The 25,316-nt window shown below is 35.6% G+C and overlaps 1 protein-coding gene across 3 annotated transcripts in view; it reads right to left on the reverse strand.

Moving 5' to 3' along the window:
• Window positions 1-25,316, reverse strand: part of DCC (DCC netrin 1 receptor) — a 1,178,115-nt gene that overhangs the window by 277,573 nt on the left and 875,226 nt on the right. For all 3 annotated transcript variants that reach the window (XM_047697659.1, XM_047697658.1, XM_047697660.1), the window contains one exon: window positions 19,190-19,239. In XM_047697659.1, the coding sequence (XP_047553615.1) occupies window positions 19,190-19,239 (50 nt within the window). The remainder of the gene's footprint in view (window positions 1-19,189; window positions 19,240-25,316) is intronic.

A 25,316-nucleotide genomic window follows, 5' to 3' on the forward strand; every position in this document is an offset into this window, starting at 1 on the left:
AAGACAAATTACAGACACAACAACATATGACTACATACCCTTTAGATTCGCTATGATTAACAAGTCACACAATACAAACAATGCATGTGCTGGTTAAGATTAGACAACTGAAACTTTCATACACTGCTGCTGGGAACTCAAATTGGGAAAAACATTTTGGAAAACTGTTTCTAACCAGTAAGACATTTATCTAAATTCTGTCTTAAGAGTCTTCCTCCAGATACTTATCCCAAAGGAAGTTTGTGCCAATGAAAGACTTGTTTAAAATGTTGTAGTAGTTTTCTTTATAAAAGCCCTGAGTAGAACACAATCTAATATTCATAAATAGGGGAATGGTAAAGGATATGACGTATATCTATGCAATGAAATTATACTTAGCAATAAAAAAGAAGAGCTTATTGTAACCCACAACAAAAAGATGGACCTCAAAAAAGTTATGCTAGGAGGAATAAGCCGGTTACAAAAGGGCAAATATTGTATGATTCCATTCATATGAGGTAACTTACAATAGGCAAAATCATGGAGACAAAAAGGAGAACAGTGATTGTCAGGGCCTAAGGAAGGAAGGGAATGGGGAATTATTCCTTAATGGGAATAGAGGTTTTTTTGGGAGGGGGTGATAAAAATTTCTGGAGATAGACAATAGTAGTAACTGCATAGCCATATGAATATACTCAATACCAGTGAGTCATACACTTAAGAATGATTAAAATGGTGAACTTTATGTTATGTATATTTTACCATGATTAAAAAAAAAGCCAAATAAATCTGGGTTGAAAGTGGGAGAAGTCCAATTGTTTTGTTTCTGTACCACTAAATTATAATCTTAAGGCACTGTACAGATACTGTGTTCATCAGTCTTTTCTAAAACAGAAAATGGATGTTTGGAAGACAATCTATGGAAAAGATGAAGAGAAAGGGGAACCATCTTACCCTGTTGGTGGGAATGCAAGTTGGTGCAGCCACTTTGGAAACAGTGTGAAGATTCCTTAAGAAATTAAAAATTGAGCTACCCTATGACCCTGCAATTGCACTACTGGGTATTTACCCCAAAGATACAGATGTAGTGAAAAGAAGGGCCATGTGTACCCCAATGTTCATAGCATCAATGTCCACAATCGCCAAATTGTGGAAAGAGCCAAGACAGACGAATGGATAAAGAAGATATGGCCCATATATACAATGGAATATTATGCCTCCAACAGAAAGGATGAATACCCAACTTTTGTATCAATATGGATGGGACTGGAGGAGATTATGCTGAGTGAAATAAGTCAAGCAGAGAAAGTCAATTATCATATGGTTTCACTTACTTGTAGAGCATAAGGAATAACATGGAAGCAATTAGGAGAAGGAAAGGAAAAGTGAATTGGGGGAAATCAGAGGAGATGAACCATGAGAGAATGTGGACTCTGAGAAACAAACTGAGGGTTTTGGAAGGGATGGGGCCAGGGGGATAGGTGAGCCTGATGGTGGGTATTTAAGAGGGCATATATTGCATGGAGCACTGGGTGTGGTGCATAAACAATGAATTTTGGAACACTGAAAAAATAAAATTAAATTAAAAGAAAAAAAAGAATCTATGGAAAGGAACAGGGACTTATATGTCTAGGAGTTCTTTCCCTTTGTAACTCTGTTCAGACAAAGGGAAAATAATTCTAGGTACCACATGCCATTCTAAGAGGTTTAAATTTTCATTAAAGTGAGACAGCAGACAGGCTTTCACGGAAATAATGTGAATCTGTGCCCACATCCAGCAGAGATAATGATTCTTTTAATTATAAGTTAGTGGGCCAAATTCAAAAAGACATGATGGGCAGGCATTAGGTAACTAAATAATAAATAGTAATTGCATTTCTTCCTTTGCATTTTAAAGAGAAAAACACCTGAGAACTTCTACTTGATATTCCTTACACAATGTACCCTCTGTGTCACGAAGTCACTTGAAATAATGTCATTTGATGCCGTGCATCCAATAACTTTAAACAACATCATTAACATTAGAATGAAAAGAATGGAAATTGGCTAGCTAGAGGGCATCCTTCCTCATATTTAGAAGGTTTGTCAAACAAAAATTATGTGACTCTCCCTTTGTTACACATATTTGTCTTATATTAGTAATAAAATGAATATATTTATAAGAAGAGAGGAAGAAAGGAACAAACCATATGATTATCAAAAGCTTCAGTTTTAAACAAATCACTATTAAACAAATTATTATTTTTTCAAGAGATCTAGGTATTAAAAGGCACTATCATCTCATTGAGAATTGGTGAGCGTGCATCTGCTCTGCCTTTCAGTACAAAACAGAGTAAGCATCAGTTTAGCCAGACAATTAGAGTCTGGTACTAAATGGCTGAGGGATTTAGACTGTCTCTATTTTATATATATTTTTTTAAATGAGTGGGGTTGGATTATTTTATCTCTAAAGTTCTCCCAAATATGTCATTAAGTCATGTTTGAGAGAATAATGATTTTTTGTAGAGTATACTTAGATTCATGTGGTATACCTTACTGGGCTTTTTAGGGTCATAAAGAGGAAAAAAAAAAAGGCTGGCTGGCCAATACTACATTTTTAGACTAGCAGGAATGGGAAAAAGATTTACTTCTTTTTCGTTTCTTCTTGCTGTTATGTGGATACCTGAAGTATTTCATATAAAATAATATTTATACCAATTATGAAGCTATAAGCACTGGTCCACATATTTGGTGCCAAAAATAATTTTTAGAATAGTTTTAAATAGGGGTGCCTGGGTGGCTCAGTTGCTTAAGCGTCTGCTTCAGCTCAGGTCATGATCCCAAGGCCCTTGGATCCTGCCCAGTGTTGGGCTTCCTGCTCAGCAGAGAGCCTGCTTCTCCCTCTCCCTCTGCCTGCAACTCTGCCTACTTGTGCTCTCTATCTCTCTGTCAAATAAATAAATAAAATCTTAAAAAAAAAGAATATTTTAAGTAAAATCAGATATAGTTATTTGAAAAACCAGCAAGTGAAACATGAGAATCATTTTCCTTTTTACACCTCCTTTTGCTGTGGCTTTGAATGAGAATATATGATAAATACATTAACCCTGAAGGTATAGGAAATGAGATAAATGTGAACCTATAATAATTGCTTAAATAAATCAGTTTCAAATACTTTTATAAATGTATAGAAAAACCATTTCTTGGTATAATTTTAGTTTGGATGAAAAAAGGCTACATCAATGGAACCCAGTCCCTGCATATTAATTGACCTTTTGGATATGGGTAAAAATGTGGACTTTGGTTAAAGCAGAATAAATATCCTAATTTGTGCATGACATAGAGACATATAGGGAAAACTAAAGGAATAGTACATTAATAACAGATATAATAACTAAATAGAAAGATCGGGAGAATGTTAACATAAGGGAAAAATAAAATTAGTGCCTTGTTTTGGATCCTTCAGATCTGGCATTTCAGCCATTCTAGGATTTTTTTTTTTTTCCCCATAGCTCTCATTAGCTTGAATTTAGGAACAGGCTAGGGAGTTGACAGAAGGGAAAAGAGATAAGTGAGAATAGTGTTAAAGCAAAACAAAACCAAATAAAGAATCTTGAGGGTGCTGAATATGGCCAGACACATGACCAACCACAAGGTCCAGTTTGAGAGCAGAATGAGATAATGCAGAAAATGCTATTTGTTATGAAAATGAAGGGATCGAAGTAGGAGTGTTTATGAGTTTCATCAGTTTATTGAGAGTGAAGATGGCAGCAATCTGAAGGGTTTTACCTAGGACGGTTTTAAAGTTGAAGGTTTTTAATGTACGTCCTGCCGAGAAGAAGCAAACAAGGTTACACCATGGTTTAAGGGTGGTGGATGGATTAAAATGTGAGGAAAAATCACCCCCTGTAGTGAAGAGGCCAACTGAAGTTGGGCGGTATATCAAATAAATGGGCCACAGAATAAACATCTTGCACACTGCCTGACACGTACCAGGTATACAACCAATCTCTGTTTATTGATGTTGAATAAGTGCATGAAGATTCCAAGGGACCTTGAGAGGTTGTTGTAATGGATATAACCTTAGACAGAATGCAATAAAAATAAATAAAGAGGTCTTGCATATGAACAAGACAAACGTTGGCACGAACAGAGTGAGCATCATTCATGAAATACTTAAAGGTTTTTGTGGAGAACCAACGCGATCATCAGTCCAGGAGACAGTGTGACTACCCACAACATCCATGTGATTGTAGATTATATGAATAATAACGTAATCTGAAGGCAAAGAAGTTACCCTTAAGGGATGTTTAATAATCACATGCCATCTGTAAACTGTGCAGAGGAGGATGACATATCAAGTGGGGAGCTGACAAGCAAATGAGAAATATTTGTAGAAACTAAGGCTATTTAGCTCAGAAAAGAATCGGTGGAGGAAAAGGGAGCCTGACAGACATCTTTAAATATTTAGAGTCGTGCCATAAGAGAAGTCACTAGACTCACTTGATTTGTTCTTTATAGTCCCAGGGGAAATAATTATGACAAATGATTGGAAGTTATAGGGAGATAGAGCAATTCATTTTGAATATAAATTTCTGAAAGTTAGACCTACATATGACAAAAATGGCTGCTTGGGGGTGGGGCGCTAATGTTCCCTGTCAGCAGAACAATTCAGGCATGAGCTAGAAGAAGGTTTTATCAAGGGGATTTGTATAACAGATGGAAGATGGGAGAACCTGGCATTTAAGAACCTTTCAGCACTCATTTTCTGAAGCACCAAAAAATAAAATTACAGGTTCAAGATAAATTCTTGGTGATTCTGGTTTGCTATAGTTGTTGTTGTGTATGTGGTACAGGAGACCATATAGATTAGTGAAAGCGGAATGAATTAAAATGTTAATACTGTGAGATCCATCTAACATCCTAAGGATTAAATAGAATTTGTGTAAGACACACATTTAAAAGTTTCAATCCAATTAATACTCATATAAATGTTATTTGTTGGGCTTTGAAAATCAGTCCATCAACTATAAAATTCAGAACTGAAATAAGTCTCAAGCACTTTTTTTTTTTTTTTACAAAAAGAACCTCCTCAAACCAGTTACATCATTAGTCACAATTCTCTGCCAAGTTAGGCAAAGGAGCCCTGACTGCTGACATTAGGTAAAGATGCGATGTGCTGCGTTGTTGAGATACTTACTTCATAGTCTATTTTATGGGCACAGCCATTGATAGTTATAATAAGTATAAATTTCTTTTATCAGTGCTTACTATGACAGGTACTATTTTATGCACTTTAAAATTATTTATGACTTCTCATCCAAAGAGCCAAGAGCATATTCAGAAGTGTATTTCCCAAGAATAGCATCATAACACAATGTTTACTTTAGTTTGATGTAAATCCGATGTGAGAGCTTGATAGATATATTTCCCTTTGGCTAAAGAGCATCGTTTCCCATCAATGTCAGCTCCTCACAAGACCCACATGTCAGAGAATAAGTGTGTTTTCTTATTGATAACATCTGACTCCTGTGTGTGTCATTCTGTCAAGTTGTATCCCATAGTCAAGTTCTTGACACACATGTCCTCTTTGGGACGGAGGAAAAAAATCGATTCTAAAAATCAAAAGAGGATCCTAGCAAACATCTCAGGAAGAGGGATACTCATTACTCCAGCCAACTCTACATACTTACACACACACATCAAGGAAACTCATGCCTCAAACTACATGTCACACATGGAGATATTTCTAAAAATCATGGTATCTGCTATCAATTATAGAGGGAAATCATGCAAATAATTGAAACAAACTTTTCTCTGGTGTTCTACACTGAATATACAGAATTTCTAAATCTTTTGTAATCTTTAAGTGAAGATATTTAAGACAAGCATTTGCTCCCTTTATATATAATTCAAAAATAAGAAAAAAAAGTACACACTGGTGTATTTAGCTTATCATACTGCAATTCAGACGGTTTACCTCAATGATCTAAAATTCAGGTTATTTATTGATAAGCCTTTTAAGGGATGCCACTGCCTAGTTGTTAATGAACAGGTATATGATAACTCTTTGTTGAGTAAATGAATCAAGAAAAATTAATTAGTGAGTAAATGTCTGAGTAACACACACAAGACTACACATTATTAGTAAAATTAGATAATGGAATCCCTTAAGAAAAAAAAAACAACTGTGTTTTGTAAATATCATTAAAAAATTCTGATTATTTCAGTTTAAGAGGCTCAAATATTCCATTACTAAGGAAATGACCGGTATTTATTGTAAATATATTATTAAAGAAACTGTGTAATTCTTCTCCTTTGGGGGCATCTCAAGTTATAAATTAGTGATAAAGACAAAAGGGTCCATAAAAGAGAGTACAGAAAAGTCACTAAGGTTGCTAAACTCCAAACATGGGCTTTATTATGTAAGATGGTCTCGTACATTTCAAAAAAGGTATAGGGTCGTTTATCTATCATTCGTCATGACCACTGACGATGGATGGACCGCCTTCTGGATTAAACACTGAAACTGTCACCTGAAAACACAAGTTTCCTGGACAGGAAACCTACTGGACCAAAAGTGTGTGTGCTTGGAGGTGGGGAAGGGATTCTTCATTTTAAACAAGTACTGCCTTATAGGATTTTCATGCTTCTTAAAGTTTGATAACTTTAACTCGGAGACTTCAACTTCTTTTTTTTCCTCCCGGCTGCCATGGTGTCAGGTTCAACTTCCTCTCCAGGATGGCAAGGCAGTGAGCAAGATTCCATCCCACATGGAGCTCAGGGGCATCTTCAGAGACCTGGTGTCTCATCCATCAACCCAGAACATCTCTGATTGTATCAAAGCTAAGTGCAATAAAAAAAAAGTCCCAACCACCCCTACACATCAGGCGAGGGGCGAGTAACTGCTCCATTATCACAGATAGGGAACTTAATTTCTTCTACACAAACCGAAATGCTATCGATGTCAGGTGCTGTCACTTGTCGGGTTTCTCATTCATTGCTACTGCTTATGGAGGTGTTGAGGTTTCCTGACTGACAAGCAACAGGGAGGCCTCTTATTAAGCTGGCAGAGAAGAGCCATCTAGCTAGCATCTGTCACATGGTATATACTCAATGAATATTTATTATTAAGCAAACATAGGAGTAAATGAATGCACCAATGAATAAAAACATGAAAAATTAACCCAAGGTTGGAACAGAAACAATTTTTAAAACTTTTGCTCCCTTTTTGCTAATAAAGCCTCCAAATGAAGAAATGATTTAGATTTTTTTGAACTGATATTTCCTTTAAATGTCATTATATTTGATTTCATCAAGAGAATTATGTACATTAGTATCTAAATGAAACACAAATATGTTCTTTCTTGGAAGTACCAAAAAAACCCCTTAACTTGGAAATGTTGAAATACAGACACCTCTAGAGAAGTACATGTTGATATCACAGCCATGGACTTAGACATATGTACTCTTTGCACCATTTAGATTCATCTGTGCATAAAAGATAAAAATCTACAGTCAGCTTCATATTTTAAAAAAATACGAATTTTATTTAAAGTCAGTATGGGGCATTTCTTCAGGTATAAATCCCTCTTATGTGTATCCCTTCAACTTCATCCATGTAAAAATAAAATAGACAACTATCTAGTTAAAAGCTACTGCCTCTCAGCTGAAACACAAAATGGTTTGTCAAATAAATTTCTCTGAAGTATGAGAAATGTTTAGGTAGGAGGAACTTGAGTTATTACAATAAAAAAAAATGGAATTTCTCCTTTGCCTTGGAACAAAGGAATTTGTAGAAGACACAAGTAATTTCTTCTAGTTCTGTGAAGATTAGATATGTAATATGATCATAAGTTAATTTTGGGGAAATATTACATTGTTCGTCTATACTTTTTTTTTAAGATTTATTTGAGAGAGAGAGAGGGCGTGTGCCTGTGAGTGCATGTAAGCTGGGGGGAGGGGCAGAAGGAGAGGATCTTAAGCACAGAGATTAATCTTTTCCTTTTTCCTAAGATTTTATTTGACAGAGAGACAGAGAGCACAAGTAGGCAGAGCGGCAGACAGAGGGAGAGGGAGAAGCAGGCTCTCCACTGAGCAAGGAGCCCGATATGGAGCGCAATCCTAGGACCATGGGATCACAAGCTGAGCCAAAGCTAGAAGCTTAACTGACTGAGCCACCCAGGCATCCCCAGAGCTTAATCTCTTGACCCTGAGATCATGACCTGAGTGGATATCAAGATTCGGACACTTAACCAATTAAGCCACCCAGATATCCCTGTTCTTCCAGAGCTTTTACCCTACTATTACATACTTTTCAATATATTTGAAAACTCCATCTGTATTCAATACGGTATGTAGAGTATTTTCTAAAAATGTTTAGGAAACATGAAGATGATGCTTTTAGATTGTCAAATTCAATAGAGAGTTTTCCAGTGAACTGAGTGATATTTTGGACAGTTTTGGGAAACTAATGGAAGCTATTTTCTATGTGAAAGAGCGACATAACAAATGAAACAAGCAGATTTCAATGTTCAGTGTTATTGAGGGCATATACTGAAATTGCATCATGTTAGTGGACTTTTTAATGAGATTAAACTAAAATGACTTCAGGGCAATGATGTATTAGACTTAGTTTGGTTATTAAAGTGCGATATCTTAAAACAACATTCTTGTTTAGAGAGTTTCACTATTTCCTGGCAACATTTGCTCTAGGCTCCTTATCTAATTAATGTCCATTTTGTTTACTTTTGTTCATTATTTAAATTAACCATGCTTGCTAACAAAATGTATGGCGATTGTTTTGATTTGCATTTTCTCTGAACCTTACATACATTTCCTAATGGTTCCAGAATGATTGCTGTCCCTGCTAAAAGTAAATAAATAAATAAATAAATACATACATACATACATACAAGTTTTATGTTTATTGCCAAAAAATCTTGAGAGCTCATTTTTTCCCTTTCAAAGTTTCATTGATATATTCTATACCTTGGAATTGAGGAAAAGCCAGAATTACCTTTGGAATGCCAGAAGTCTTTAAACTTCTTTAATAAAGCTTCAGAGGGATCAGCTTTGCTCAGTGAACAATCTACAGCTCCTCTAGATGTTTTTTTAGGCTCATCAGGGAGAAATACGTGGGCGATGTGAAGAACAGAATCTTAGAGATTGGTTCAGTTGGGGGGAAACTGGGGAGCCAGACACATGTCTTTTTGAATCTCCTTCTCAGGACATCTCCTTTCTTAACATTTACGACCTCCTCTCCTGATATTTATATCCATGTTTCTTAATGACATTTATATCCACAGTTTCCACAGCTAGTTCCGTTGGCCAATTGATGGATTAACCCATCTTCCAGCTTCTGATCTAGAACTTACCTTCTGACTGGAAACTACTCCTACTGAGAACTTAAACCCGTTGAAGGCCAAGCTTATCTTGAACCCCTTCTCTCATAAGACCCCATATATGGGACGCATTGTAGCCAAATAACCAACAACCTCAGCTTGGGTTCGAATCCTTGTGCTGTCACTTCCTCCGTGTGTGGGGCTATGGGGCTCATTACCTAGCCTCTCTAAATCTCAGTGGTCTCTCTGGAAAAATGGGGTATATTAATAATAATCATACAATTATGATACAATTATACAATAATAATTCTATAATCCACAGACTTTAACCACTTTTTCATTCTCCGTCACCCCTGCCACCATACCCTACTGTCCTTCCTTAGTTTTGAAGAAGTGGGTCTTCTTTTTAATCATTCCCTTACTAAATCTCTTCGCCACTGCATCCCCTTCTCCCCTGGCAAACTTCAAACAAAATAAAACCCAACTATCTGCCTAACCCAGGCCAGCAACCAAGCAACCACCCCTGGAGAGGGAAACAGACACAATTGTGTTGGCTAGTTTCACTTTAAATTCATGACAACAAATCTCGAATGGCCATTCCACAGTGCTCAGCAATCTTAAATTCACATCCTTCATGATTCTCTTCCCTACAATCTGAAATAACTATTTCTCATCTTGTTCCCTATCTTCAAACTCTCAACACTTGATCCTCCAAGACATTACACGCTAGTGAAGACCTTTGTCATACTTCCCATCTCAGTTACTGACATAACTGTATCCATGCCCACTTCCTTTACATTGCCTCACCTTCCTAAAATTGAAGCATCTGTTCCCTTGCATCTGCAAGCTAGATCTTCTGCCTTCTCACCTACTTGCAGCAAAGGATTGCACTCTTGCAACTTTCCACTCTCTTCTGCATCACTCATATCCCCCTTTAGACTGCACTACTTGAAGAAGTTGCAGAGTCTCCTAAGTTCAAAAAGGAAACAACAGTAAATAAATAGAATAGGCAACAAAATCTCCCTTAAGCCTAACACCTCCTAAAGTTACTGCTCATTTCTTTGTTGCACTTCAGAACAAAACTTAAAGACATCTGCGGTCATGTTCTGCAATTCCCTTGCCTTCCTCTCCATTTTCATGCTCCCTCCCAAGTGGCCCCATTGCAGTCATTATTTTCTATATTTTTCATCAGCACCGACATGGTTAGCAGCACCCCCACTCCCAACCCCCTTCCCCTCCACTTCTGTGATACTATCCCTCTTTGTTTTCTCCTACCACTCTTGCTCATTCCTCTCTGTCCAATCTCTAAATGTGCAGTATCTCAAGATTCAGCCATTTGATTTTCTAACTATAATCTCTCCCTAGGTGTCATTGATATGATGGTGACTCTTAAATTTATATCTCCTGTCATGACCTGTCATCAGACCTTTGGTCTCAAATGCCAGATTGTCCACATGATTGACATCCCTAATTGTTTGTCCAGTAGTTATCTCAAATTCAAAATGTCCAAAAACTAATTGATTGTTCCCTCTAAACCAATCTTTTTCTGCACCCATCCTTATCTCATTAAACAGCCCCACAGTGCACTCATTTGCTATAGCAAAAATCTAGTCTCTATCCTTGATCCTTCTCTTTCCCCTGCCCTTTATATCCAATCCATTAGCCAATCTTATTGGCTCTAAATGTAACACACATCATGATTTTTCCCATTTCTCTCTTCATCTTCTGTAATGACTCCCAAGTCCCTGCTACAATCACTTCATACAGATCACTCAATTGTCTCCTAAATGGTCTTCCTGCTCCCACGCTGCCCCATCCCTAGTAATTTTCCTCACAACGGCCAATGTGATCTTTTAAAAAGAGATCACTCCCCATTCAAGCCTCTTTTCATCATCCACAGAAAGAAATTCTAATTTTTGCCATGCCCTATAAAGCCCCACATGATCTGGCCCTGACCCAGAGATCTGTGATCCGTGCATATGGCTATTATTTCAATCACACACAGACGGTTCCCTTGTGAAGGCTTTTGTATTAGCTGGGAGATTTCCTTGGAATGCTTTATCTTAGGTGTGCAAAGAAACTGGCCCTTTTTCATATTCTTGACTCAGCTCAAGTGTCACCTCCTTAAAAGGCTTTTCCCTGACAATCTGATTTAAGTTATGTCCTTCCCTATCATATTATTGTGTTTTATTTTCTTTACATAAGTCATCATTCTCTTGTGTTAATTGCCCAGTTCCTTGTTTGCTTATCATCTACCTCCCTGTATTTGAATTTAAGTAAGCTCTAGGAAAGAAGGAGACTTGACTGCCTTCATTGTGGCTTTTCCAGCAATAAGCTCAGCTCAAAGTTAGTATTCCGGTCATCGGTTCAACAACTAATACTTACAGGGTTATTATAAAAAGTAAATAAAAGAGTGTTTAATTGTGTAGCATTTTGTCAGCTACAGAATACCTGCTGAAAAAGTTTAGTTACTGCCTTTATTATATTATAATTAGTTATTCCTCAAATATGTATCAGCAATGTTAATTAAAATGACTCATGCTAATATCTTAAATAATTCAGATGAAGGATTTGTATATTAACAGTTGTTTTCTAAAGTAAGCAATGTTTTAAGCTAGACAAGTAAATACATTTTTTTGCATGTAGTTCAATGTTTCAACATCTCTAAATTCAAATCACATAGTTAGTGACTGATTTTACCTACTGGTAAGACTGAACCTATTCATGTCCTCTAACTAATCAACCCTTCCTAATATAAGGGCAACATCCTTGAACTAAATTAAAAGCAGAGACCTTATCACTAGACCTAGGTTCATTTAATTTAAGCCCATTATTAAACCTCCCACTTTTCAAAAATGTATGACTTGAGGGAAATCTCATTAAACTTTATGGAGAGGCGAAAGTGAGCTTTGCCATCAGAGCCAACCAGAAATGGAGCCATTAGAAATGTGTGATGAGGTACAAATTACAAAGCGATATTAGAAGAAGGTGGTATCCCACAACCTATTTTAGTCTCTTTTTCCAAATCATCTGTGCAGGTATCCCAGATGGCAGTGATGAGAATGAATTTGGAAAGAACAAAATACAATGACCCCAAATCACAGAACAAAAAAATGATACTTCTAAGTATTTGAAACATTCTAGGAAATGTTTTTCTAATCCTGTGTATAGTATAGAAAGTTCATACAGACACTGGGATTTAATCATGCCTCTAATTTATTGAAATCCTGTAAGAGAGATCATAGGTCATTCTCAACTCCCTATTACATAGTTTTGCTCAAAGGTGCTTTGTAAAGACTTTTCCTAGACTCATTTCTAGTTTTTCAGGAATTTATTTTTTTCTTCTTTTGTCCACTTAATTTGTATTTTTATTTGAAATTAATTCATGTAAGAATCTACTTTCTTGTGGAGATGAGTTAGCTCAGCTTATGGACTACATTGTTCTTGTTTGGAATGTTTATGATGTTACCACAATAAGTAACACAGAAAAAGTTTTAAGGATAGTATTTAGTATAAAAGTCATCTATAGAAAGAAATCATTTGACCAAAACAGAGTTAAAAAATACTTTTGCAGCCCTTAGTATCTCTAATAGGGGATTATGTTTCTCATAGCATTTAAAATCATGCAACATCACTGCTTGGGAAAGTACCATGAGTCAGTATTCTCTAAGAACAGATCTAAGAGAATGAGTGATAGTGTGATATGGAGATATGCCTTGAATTTACAGTGTATTCTCTTATTGAGCTTATTCACGGAATGCATTTAAATTGGTGTGATGCATTTGTTATATAAAAATTGGTTATCTATATCTATATCTATATATTTTTACACTCTCCTAATACTGTCTCCCTCACAGTTAATCCATTCACTGTGTTTCCACTGGGGTGTGGTGAGAAGATGGAAACTGTTGAGTTATTGGAACTTTGAAAAAAAAAATCAAAGGATCAATTTACTTACTGGCTTGGAGCTCTGGTCTAAACTGTAATGGGATATAAAACTGATGTTTATGGCCAAAATTATGTTTTCAGAGTTAGTCCAGAACAAGCCCATCCATATATTTCTGGTTTGTTATTAACTATAGCAGTTTGTTTTGTCAGTAGATTTTTTTTTCAAACAGAATAAGTTATTTTATTACAAGAACAAAACAGACTTGTTAATTTAATGTCTAATTTCACCCATATTACAAATGCAAAGTATATCGTATCATAGAATGTAGGTTACTGAACTCCAAAATAGTGTGCTTAAGTGAAATAAACTCAACTTGCAGAATTAGACCACTAAAGTATCTACAGTCATTATGAATAGTGTCAGTAGATTTTTTTAAAAGAATTCATAAATATGGGACCTTGGAACAGAATTATTCTGAAAGCAGTATTGATAATGGGAAGTGAGGTTTCTTCCAGCCAATTACAGCATCTGCCTATATTCTTGAACATTATCATATATTAGATCCTTCATTTCCCTGTGAAGATATAAAACTTTAAGATTGTTCTCATTTCTCGGGGCGCCTGGGTGGCTCAGTGGGTTTAAGCCTCTGCCTTCAGCTCAGGTCATGATCTCAGGGTCCTGGGATCGAGCCCCACATCGGGCTATCTGCTCAGCAGGGAGCCTGCTTCCCTCCTCTCTCTCTACCTGCCTCTCTGCCTACTTGTGATCTCTGTCTGTCAAAAAAATAAATAAAATCCTTAAAAAAATATTGTTCTCATTTCTCTATTAAGATAAAAAGACAATCACATTTTTTCTCATGAATTAGTCTCCTCACTTTTTATAAAACAAGTCAGGAAGCAGAAAGTAAAATGTTGGTTGCCAGAGCTTGGAGAAAGGAGAGAGACGGAGTATTATTATTATTTAATGGGGAAAGAGTTTCAGTTTGAGGAGATAAAAAGTGTTCTGAGAGTGATGCTTGTGATAATTGCACAACAATGTGAATGTACTTATGCCACTAACCATACACTCAAAAAAGGTTAGAATGGTAAATTTTTATGTTATATATGTTTGACTACCATAAAAGTATTGATTTTTTAAAAAATGTATGCAGGGCAGCAGATATCTGAAGATGGGGTTTTTTCCTAATTACAGACCAAATAGTTTTGTTCTTGAGGGAGTCCTCATGAAATGTATGTTGTCCAATTTTAACATAACATAAACATTTACAGTCAATCTATTCCACAAATTCTAGGCAAACACAGAAAGACTAGGCTGGAAGAACTATTGGGAAACATTTTCTTCCTTATAATTATGCTCCTACCCTCACACCCTTCCCAAGACTGTTTTAGTCATAGCCCACTGGACCTTGTCTATACTCAAAGAACACTCAGGTAAAGCATCAATGAAGAGATCAATAACTAAAATAAATACAAGAGATCTATAGCCACTTAAATTGAACTGATGAATAACTGGTCCAGACAAGTAGAAATGGTCTGCGTGTTTCAAGTAGAAATGCTCTGCGTGTTGTGATTGAGTAAAAACACCAGTGCGAAGTCTGAAGTGTAAATGTAAATATTATCATAAATGCCAGTTTCTAATTTATCTTTGTATGGTACCCAACATCTAAGGACTCCTGCATGTCCTCTTTCTCTACATTAAATGCATTTCAGAGACCAACTGTATTTTTTGTCGGGAGGACTCAGAGCTCTGGCTCCAAATAAGTCAGTTAAAACAGAAAAACCTGTTTTCATGAGCTAGCTGGGGCCTCTGCCTATGTTCAGCATACAAGGGGGAGATCAACAGTCACAGGAAGCATGGTCAGACTGAAAAAGGGGGTCTAGAACACCTGTGTGAGCAGTGTGTTTTCAGGAAGATGCGATGCAGCAGGAAGTGGTGTCAACTCCAGTGCCCTCTGGACAACCAAGAGAAGAAGCCCTCAGTTGGGGGAGGGGAGAACAGGGGATCTGCAAATTAATATTGTAACTCACACTCCCTTGGTTTTACAATTCTCCACTCTCTCCCTTCTCCTCACTTTTGCACTATTGTTTACAGCCCCTAACAAGTGTGTATCCCAGTTGGGAGTCAAATGCAAATGACTCACTCAGCTGTCCACCTGACTCTAACGTTCTGTTGATATGAGAACCAGCTCAATGACAGGGGACAGAGACATGAGTCAAACCCATTCTGTCACTCCACATCTTCAGAAGCATATGCCCCTCTGAGGTTACCCAATGATACAGTCCTTAGATTATCTCTGCATTGTTTTTGTTTGTTACCTTGTTTTGTTTTGGTTTTAAAGAAAGAGAGAAAAGGAAAAAAGAAAGAAAAAAAAAAAGATGTTAAAATATCTGGGACCAAAATGATCAGTATGTTTTCTAGAGTTGGAAATTGCTGTTTTAATTCTCCCTTTGGGTAGTTTCTAGGTAAAGGGACTTGTAGGATCACTAAACTAATTTTCAAGTTGTTTAAGCATGCCAAAATGTGCTCACACATAAGGGAGTGAGGCACTAAGATGCAGCAGGACACATCAATTTTTCTACTGTAGCAATTAAGGCATCACACACACTTATCAAACTGTGAGTGACTAGCTGGGGATTAGCTTTTAGGAATGCAACAAAATCACATCCACATAGATTTAACTGCTGTTCAAGGATAAGAATTTCAACACAAGAAAGATGCAGTGAAAGAACAAGAGAAATCCACTGTCCTACATTAAAAAAAATTAATTCTGCACAAGGATCTGTGCCCGGTGATATACTGAATTTTATTTATTTTTTTTTAATTTCATTCTTGGTAATCAATCAATAACTATCTGAACATGTGAACTGAATCCAGTATACTTTAATCAAAATATGTATACCATTTTCTCAAATTCTGTAAAGATAAAGTGATTGAGAAAAGGTCTGACAAGTGAAAATACAGTCATAGATGCCTGGAGTCATAGAGATTTTAGAGATTATCTCTCCAACTCTCATTTTATCAATGAGAAAAAAGTGTCACTTTGAGGAGATACAATCAATTAAATTTGGTTACATTAAAAGTGAATTTTCTCTCATACGTTTTCTTATTAAAGGAAAGTTTTCCTATTATGAGTTCCATGAAGGCAAAGACTGGGTCACTTAGTAGGTGTATGTGCAATGTGTACGTTTGTATATATGGATATATGTGTATAAGTATACAGTATATAACAGATACACTGTAAGTACACAGCAAATGAATGAATCAACGAAACCAATCTTGACTTTCCAAGATCTCAAAGAGCTAGCATCTTGAAATGCAGCATTCTCTAATTGTTCTTCTCTCAGAACTTTTGTATTGGAAAATAGTCAAGTACCAACAAAAGCTCTTCCTAGTCTACTATTTATGCTTTATATTCTACCCAACTAATTAAGTGGTAATATGTATTTCTTCAAATAATAATTGAATTTTAAAGTAAAAATCTTAAGAAAATTATTCCTATGAAGTTTTCCCAATAAAACAGTTACATTGTAAAGTCCATTCTGTAAATCATTATTTTCTCTTTTTTATGAAGATGTTATTTATTGTAAAGCAATTTTAGTATGACAAATAACCATATAATCATGACTCATTATTACCTAAAATTAGTATCTATAGGTAAAGCCATTCCTTCAGAACAAAATCTGTGTTCAAGCAAGCCTGCAGAAAGGGAATCAAGTCTGTTCTATGATTATAGCTTTATAAAGGTTATCGGATGTATGGGGGTTTTAAGAACAATATATTAACAGAATTTTTGTTTCTTTTATATATATTTGTAAGAATCTTACTGTTCCCATAGTTGGGACATGATATCTCAGTCCTGTTGGCTTATTGATAGCCAGAACCTTAACAAGGGCCTATAAATGGTCATTTTATACCTTATAGTGACTTATGAATTCTATGTACAGAAATCCTAGCTATGTGCAAAAGTATTAACATATCCAGATTTTCTCATTGACTGTCAATAACATGAACAATTATGTTCATTAATTGTAAACATTATATAGAATAAAATTTTAAAATATGGCTCTGTTCTATATAAATAAAAATCTCAGGTAAAATGAATAACAGAAAAGTTGTAATTCTTTTAATAAGATAGTATTACTACTTATTCAAGGAAAATAATACTTTTAAAATATATTTTGTTTCTTAAAATGGTAATGGGGTAAATATTAATATATTTGAGAACTTTTGTTTCAAACATAAGAAGAACATCAACATCAAAATACAATATTGTTTTTGTCTTTCACTTCACCAATACTGGAAATTAAAACAACAACAGTAACAGTGTTTTGACCATCGTATTTCTTTCTCCTTGGTAACAAACCAAGGAGAATCCAAACTCATATTTTCTAATTCCTTAAATGCTAGGAAAAAAGATAACAGAAAGAACGAGAGGCAAATAGTGGTTTTCTAGGGCCTGGGCCTGCTGTATTCATTCTTAAAAGCTAATGAACAAGTTAAATTTTCTAGGAGTGCAGTGTTCCAGATATAACCACAGGAGGATAGAAACAGGAGTGCTTATATTTGGTTGTAGCCAGTATTGCGTATTATGGAAGAGTACAGGCTGGGATATTTGTATACATATTTAGAAATCAGTTGAAAATTCAATTTTGCAAAACAGGAATTCCCTTTTCAGCCTTTTCAGGGAGGTAAAAATCCATATTTAAATACAGTCAGCAACCAAGGTCATTCAGTAATTCTGCTTATTTCCCTTTAGCTCATTTTTTTCTTCCTAAGTTCACTTATTTTACCCCTTCTAATTTTAAATTCATTTTACTAGTTCTTATCCAATATAGGGACTAAAAATATAAGAGGCTAATGATTTTAGAGACATTTCACTTGTTCCAAAAGACAAATTCATTTGACAGAGGCAAATCTGATCACAGCCACAAAATAGGACTTCATCAGAGATTTTTGCAAAATGTGGCAAGGAATCATACATTGAGTGAACAGCTACTGACACAAAGTTAAATCCTTTGTATATGCCCTATTACTATTCTTCATGGTAAATCGATAAGGAAAGCATTAACATTCATACTCCATGAATATAGAAACTGAGGCTTGCTGAGGTCAGAAAATTTTCTAAGATCACATACAGTTATTAAAAGAGAAAGCCAGAATAGAAACCAGGGTATGTCTTTTTCTAAGACTTCTAAGATCTCCCAGCTGTCTCCCAGAGCTTGGAGACCAATTAGGCTGACGACCCCCTCACCCCCCATCACTGAGGCCCGGGGAGAGTGAAGTCACTTCCATGAGAACACACAAGAAAGTGATGAGAGTCAGCCCAAACCAATCCTTGTTTGCTTCACTGCACTATACGGCTTTAGCTTATTTTCAACCCCAAGGCACACTCGAAATAAGATGTTTCTAGAGAACTGACTTCTGGCATTAGGCTCCTTATCCTCAGCCACACCTAGACTAATTCAAGTCTTTTTGGAAGTTTTATCAACTTTCCAGGCCAGGAAAATATTAATCACTGGATCACTGCTTCATAAATATAACCTTATTGGACCTCAAGAAGGTCTTTTGATGTCTATATTTATAAGTGGAAAACAGGGATGGTATGAAACATCCCATTCTAATTAATCTGTCAGGAAACAAAGTCTCTCTATTCCACCTCTTTCAAGGTGAAGGTTTTGTTCGTTCCTTCAATCAATTGTGGCATTAGCACATTGTGTCCTAAGCTGGTAAATATAAGTAAATAGACATCTTTGCTTCCTGGTAGAATAGCCTTTAATCATTGTCACATTTATAAAACTGTGCTATTAGTAAAACAATCCTTCCTTTAATTAACTCAAGTGTGGTTGAAGAAGACGTGGAATCTGTGCTGCTCACTCACTGTGTTGTTCTGGAACATTCCTTCACATGGCAACCACCATGCACCCAAGGAGGTGAATCAATGGGGCAAGTAAAAATTACACGTGTAGGGAATGAAACAGTGAACCTTTCCATGACTTACCCTTGAATTAACTACTTCCAGGGAGACGTTCTGAGGCGGGGCACTTGGCACTAAAAGGAACAAAACAAGGCGAGACGGTTACTGCCAAAGTCAGAAAAGAGAAACCACAACCTTCTGTGAAAAGAGAAAGTGTGACTTTCACAGTTCATGATGGTAATTAGGTAGGCTGATCCAGGTGGAACTTCTAAATTTTCCTGGAGAGGTGAAAAATAACTGCCTCTGTTTATTTTTTCTCAGTTGGTAGGACCAGGCATCCATATAGGGAGTTCTCCTCCCCCCAAAAAAACTGTTAGGCAAGACAGCACCTGTGGTGATACCAAATACTGCCATTTAGTTACAGCTTTCTTGTTATAACCTTCCCAGAGAAACCAATAAAAATACACAGGAGATTTCCTAGAGTGGTTTTAAAGGCTTAAGATATTGTGTATTTCAGGATCTGCATGGTTTTATTATAAAATATGTCACGCTAATGGTCATTCATGTTGCTTAATCCTCTTACTGCAATCTTTATTATCTCTTAAAATGTGAAAAGAAGAAATACATCTGTCTTTTTATCTGTGTGTAATTAAACTTATGTGTCATAGATGCAAGCAGGTTATCAAATAGCTCTCAGCGACTCAAATGCATTAACAACAACAACCAAAAAAACTGCTTATTTTTCTTTGTGGATTTTTCTAAGTTTTTTTTTTTTTTTTCTTTTACTTGCATTTTGATTGCCCCATTCCTTCATGGAAGAAGGAAGAACATGTACAATTTTTTTTTTTAACAACACTTCTAGTGGATATTTACTGTATCAAAAAGTGAATACTCTATCATGTCAGTCATTCAAAGACTCCATTCACTAAATGGGTGTATGTGTCAGACACTTCCTAGATGTCTGAGAAGAATCAGAAACAAAATAAAGCTTTCTGCCCCACAAAAGAAACAAAGTAGCATTCAATAAATGCCTAACATGTATTAACCTGTAAAATGAGTAGTCCCTATTTTGTTCATGACAATTTGATTAATTTAACAGAGAAGAAAGGCTCTCAGCATTATTAAGAATTTAAGGGCCGTTTTCTGTCATGTCGCCCCTTCTTTAACTTGAACTTGGACAATTTCTACATTTCTTGAGGGTACTTATATTTAACCTTTTATTTTACCCTGAATTCATTTATGTCCTACTCTGAGTTTACCTTCTGAAAAGTAATCACCATGAGGGCATGAAATGTGTCTGATTAATTTGTATGGCCCCCAGACTGACATTCAATTAATAGCTACTGACTCAATGGTTACATGAACAAATAAACGCTTACTGAAATATTAGCTCCTAGGCCTTTCTGGATACCATAGGAATTATAATCACTTACTCTGTTTTGATTTTGAACTTCTTATCTTATTATCTTAGTAACGGGTGAAAGTTGTGAGCAATGTAGCTTGTGACCAAAAAACAAAACAAAACAAAAACAAAAAACAAAACTCAAACCAAACCAAACCAAACCAAACCAAACCAAACCAAACCAAACAACAGCAACAAAAAAATACTCACTAGAGGCTTGTTTTCATGAATCAGGTCAACAAGAATTCTTTCAGAAATTATTTTATAATTTAAGAAATAGACTTTATCATTCAACTTATTTTAGTTCATATTACATTTCTTTCCAAATACAGAATATAATCCTCACACAGTCCTGGATTCTTGTCCCTTTAGATGCTGAATCCTCAGTATCAGTAAGAGTATCAAGTGTGTGGGTCACATGCAGCAGATATGTGTTGAATTAATTAATTAACAGAGAGATTATAAGACATAATAAAAATGTTTTTCATACTCAGGGTTTTGGCCATAACAAGCTTTCTTTCCGCAGTTTTATTTTAATTAATGTAAGACATATATATGGTATAATGCACAAATCAGGTATGCGTGATTGGATAAAGTTATATGTCTGTAGGAGTGTTCACATTTAAACAACACCTGGATCAAGATATAGAATATTTTCAGTATCCTGGAAAGTTCACTTGGGTCCCTTCCCAATCAATATCCTTCTTAGAGTAACCACGAGTCTGACTTCTAACACCATTGATTAGCTTAGCTTGCTTTGGAGCTTACTAAAAATGAAATCAGTTATTTTGTTCAGGCTGGTTTCTCTTGCTCATTGTGATTTCTTGGGATTCATTCTTTCTGCTGCATCTTGCAGTAGTTTCAGTTATTTTGTTTGGTTTTGTATTGGTCCTATTCTAAAACATTACCATTATATTTTATATTCACTCATTCTATTGATGAATGGCATTGGATTACGTTCAGTTTGGGGCTATGAAGAATAAATCTGCTATGAAAACTTTTGTACATGTCTTTTGATGAATAACTGCAGTTATCCTCATTTCCTTGTTATATACCTAGCACTGGAAAACCCGGGAGCAGTGGAAACCCCTACGGGGTTATATATATGTTAAATATAGAAAACTTCCAGAATTTCCATATCCTTACCAACCTTTGTTTTTTTCTGAATCTTCTCCACTTTAGTCATTTGGTAGGTATGTAGTATTTTTATTTGCTTTTCCATGAAGACCAGTCATCTGGTCTGGTGGAACATCTTTTCACATGTTTGGTGGCATTTGGATGTCCTTTTTTGTCAAGTTCTTAAAGTGTGTGTGTGTGTGTGTGTGTTTTAACAGATCAGTTTCCTTCAAAACTCATTTCTAAAATTTTCTTTCTTTTATATCTTAGATTCCATTTTCATGTTACTATGATTAAAACACTAAGATTTTTTTCCCTAAAGATTAGTTAGAAGGGCTCTTTTGCATTTGACAAACTTCCCATCTTCTTGACGCTTCCCAAATGCTATTAATGAAACGGACTTCCCTAAACTATCTTCACAGACTGTGAACATCCCTGTTCGGTTTTCAGGAAAGGGAATAATGAGGAGGCTTTAATAAGACCATCTCCATGTTCTATTTCCCTGAAAGAGGAAATATCAGAGGAGGCTGGAAATAGTAACAATGTGTATGGTCAGAAAAACTGAACAGAATAACATCCTCACAACGAGAAAGAATTTGATATAACCTATATTCAAATTATTCTGTAAAGCATTGAAAATTAAAATAAGCACCAACTAAAAAAAATGCCGTGTTACATCATATAACTTCACAAACTTGGAGCACACTAGCTGTTCTTGCCTTACGTAATTAGGAAAGAAAGGAGCGAGTTCCTCCAAGAGCATTTTTAGTTATCGATCTCTACTCCCTCCCTCTCACTATAGGCTCCCCTATTATTGACATACAGTAGGTAAGATTAGATGCTTGGTGGAAGTAAATGGAATCCACATTTATCTGAACTTTTCTTTATTTGATTTCCCAAGATGTTTCATTATCTCATGAGTGAAAGAGGAAAGCCATAGTTCATTATTTTCTCTTCAAAATGTCAAGCAATTATCATTTACAATTGGCTTGTTAAAGCCAATCAGAGGCATTTGGTCCAGAAACTCCCCTCAATATGGTAAAACATGCAGGTTTGATACAGATGATGATGATGCATTCTGTAGAGTAGATAAAATTCCCATTTGTAAATGAATCTCCATATAGAAGGGCACTCGAATTCCTCCCCTTACCAAATGTGTGCTGTCCTTTACACACAATTTATGGATTGAAATAACTGATATATAATGACGAGCTTTGTACTTTAAGCAATTAGCATGAGAAATTCATTACGGAATAAGAGAAACTCAAGATTTTTTCACATTAAATCTTGCTCCTTTTCTTACTTGTGACCTAGCTCTGCAGCTTATAAGCCTTGACCTCTTTCTAATATTAGTTTTGTTATCTGTAAAGTAGGAAAAAAATATATAGTACCATGAGGATTAAAGGTTAATAATGTTAAGTGATTAGAGCAGGGCCTTGCACTAATAAGTACTCAATAAATACCAGTGACAAGAGCAAAAATTACATTCTTATAGTTAAGTGCTCCTATAAATTGGGTCCTTCTAGTTTTGGGCACAGAGCAAGCTGGCACAGAAATTCATAAATATTAATTGATTCATAAAATATTTTAATGACCTGCAGTTGTCAACTAGTTCAAGAGATGGTGTTTGAGAACAAACTGGCAAAATTAGTTACATTCCACCCTAACTTTAGGCTCTCTAGATCTGACATTCTAAAATCCCAATTGGTTTAAAAAAGTGGATAAACAAAGGATACAATAAGTGGAGGGATCTGAATGAAAAACAGTTTTTCTTCCCAGAAAAACAGGGAAAGTAAGCTAAGTTAGAGACAACAGCTTATCAGGATAAACATCTTCACGAGCATTTTAGCGTGGAATACCATTGGGATAACTAATTCAGAAGAATAAAAACATTGTTTTCATTTTGTTTGTTTTTATTCAATTTTTTATGGTCTCAATATAAATTTTTATGGTAAGGGTGCCTCTGAACTGATAAGAAACACAGTGTTCTCTATAACCAGACGCATTCACACACACATCTATTAAATTAGCCACATAAATGGGAAGTCCTAAAGATAAGTCTATACATACTAACAATTGTATTGTTTCCTGAACTGTCTGATTAATTCAGTAAATAATTACTGAGATGATGAATGCAGGGATGACTATAACAGCATCCCTCATTCTAAGGAACATGTAATATAAGGAGAAAAAATGACATATATATTGTCATAGATAACATTTATTGAACACTTAAATATATGCCATGCTTACATTTAAGGTGCTCACATGGATTAGCCCATTTAATTTCTACAACATCTCCCCTTTATAACATCCAGAAAGTCAAGGAGAAGACAGCTTCAGGACTGAGGACTGGGAAGTAGCAGACTATGAAATGTGATAAAATACACCTCTGTATGATGCATGACCCCCGCATGGCCAGCTTTAATAGAATGAAGATATCAGATTGAGCAGAAAGAAGGGGACTGGATAACAAGAGAGAGAAAGCTAAGAGTCCAGGAGATTTTGTTGGAAATCAAAAGAGATGATTGATTGTGAAGAGGGTTGCAGACCAGGTCCAGGAGCAGACTCCAAGGGGGCCATTCAGTTTCTGCTTTCTCCTATCAAATGCATCGAGAAAGTTGGCGTCCTTTGCACAGTGACTCTTGTTGGGTTAGAGTCATGAAATCCTTTTATTTAGTGACAGACATTTTCTAAGTCCTAACTGTTGCAACACTTGGAGATAATAATTCTTGGACTAATGAGTAATAATCTATCTCTCTCACTTAATGACATTTAAAACCAAAGTAGAGAATAAGGCCACAGTATTACAGTTCAGAGTGTGAATGAAATCTACATAAATTATGTAAAGTATTCATTTTCATTTGTTTTCCTTTTATTTTTATAATTATAAGTTGTGAAGTAATTTATTCTGCCAATAAATATTCTATTCTGTCCTCAGTAACAGAATCAGATGGATGGGCATTAAAAATGATACTGAAGTGGTGTCACATATAAAATATTTTTTTAAGTTGAAATTGCAAATGAGCATCACTCCTGTGTCTGTGCTGAGCTGTCCTTAATAACATGCATGACCTTCCTCAATCCACTGATACTGTGTGGAATACGCACTCAGGTACTTTTCCAGATTAAACAATGATGGATTGGTTAAGGAATCACAAGTTAAAGTCTTTTATCCTTTGAAATTCAGAAGATAAATAATTTATAGAATTATATACAACAACATGGAAACCTTTGCGGAAAAGAGACAGCTTGTTGCCTTTTTTAATATTCATGGCGGCCATCTCTGCATTTCTACACCTGCCTGGATTTCCACTGGTCCAACATTATATATTCTGCTGCCATTTATTTTCACTTGTCATTAAATTTCCCAACATTTCTTTATCCTTTTCTTAGATCTCTAGTTTCCTCTGCTACTGCTTTGCCAAACCCTTTTTTTCATTAAGAGTTTTTCCTCTCTTTTATGATAGTTCAGAAAATATGTCTAATATTTCACTTATCAGGCAAGTTTACAACTAAAATTATGCATTGCCCTATTTAGTTTTAATACCTTTAGTACTGGATTATTTGGCCTAAATCCTTAACACCCGTATTTTCGAATTAAGTGGTATATGTAGGAGGACCGTCCGTCGTTTACACTTTTAATCATCCACAACCTCCTCCCTTAGAATGAGAAATAAAAAGAAACAAACC

The sequence above is a fragment of the Lutra lutra genome, chromosome 12 (genome assembly GCF_902655055.1).
Source record: "Lutra lutra chromosome 12, mLutLut1.2, whole genome shotgun sequence".
Lineage (NCBI taxonomy): Eukaryota > Metazoa > Chordata > Mammalia > Carnivora > Mustelidae > Lutra > Lutra lutra.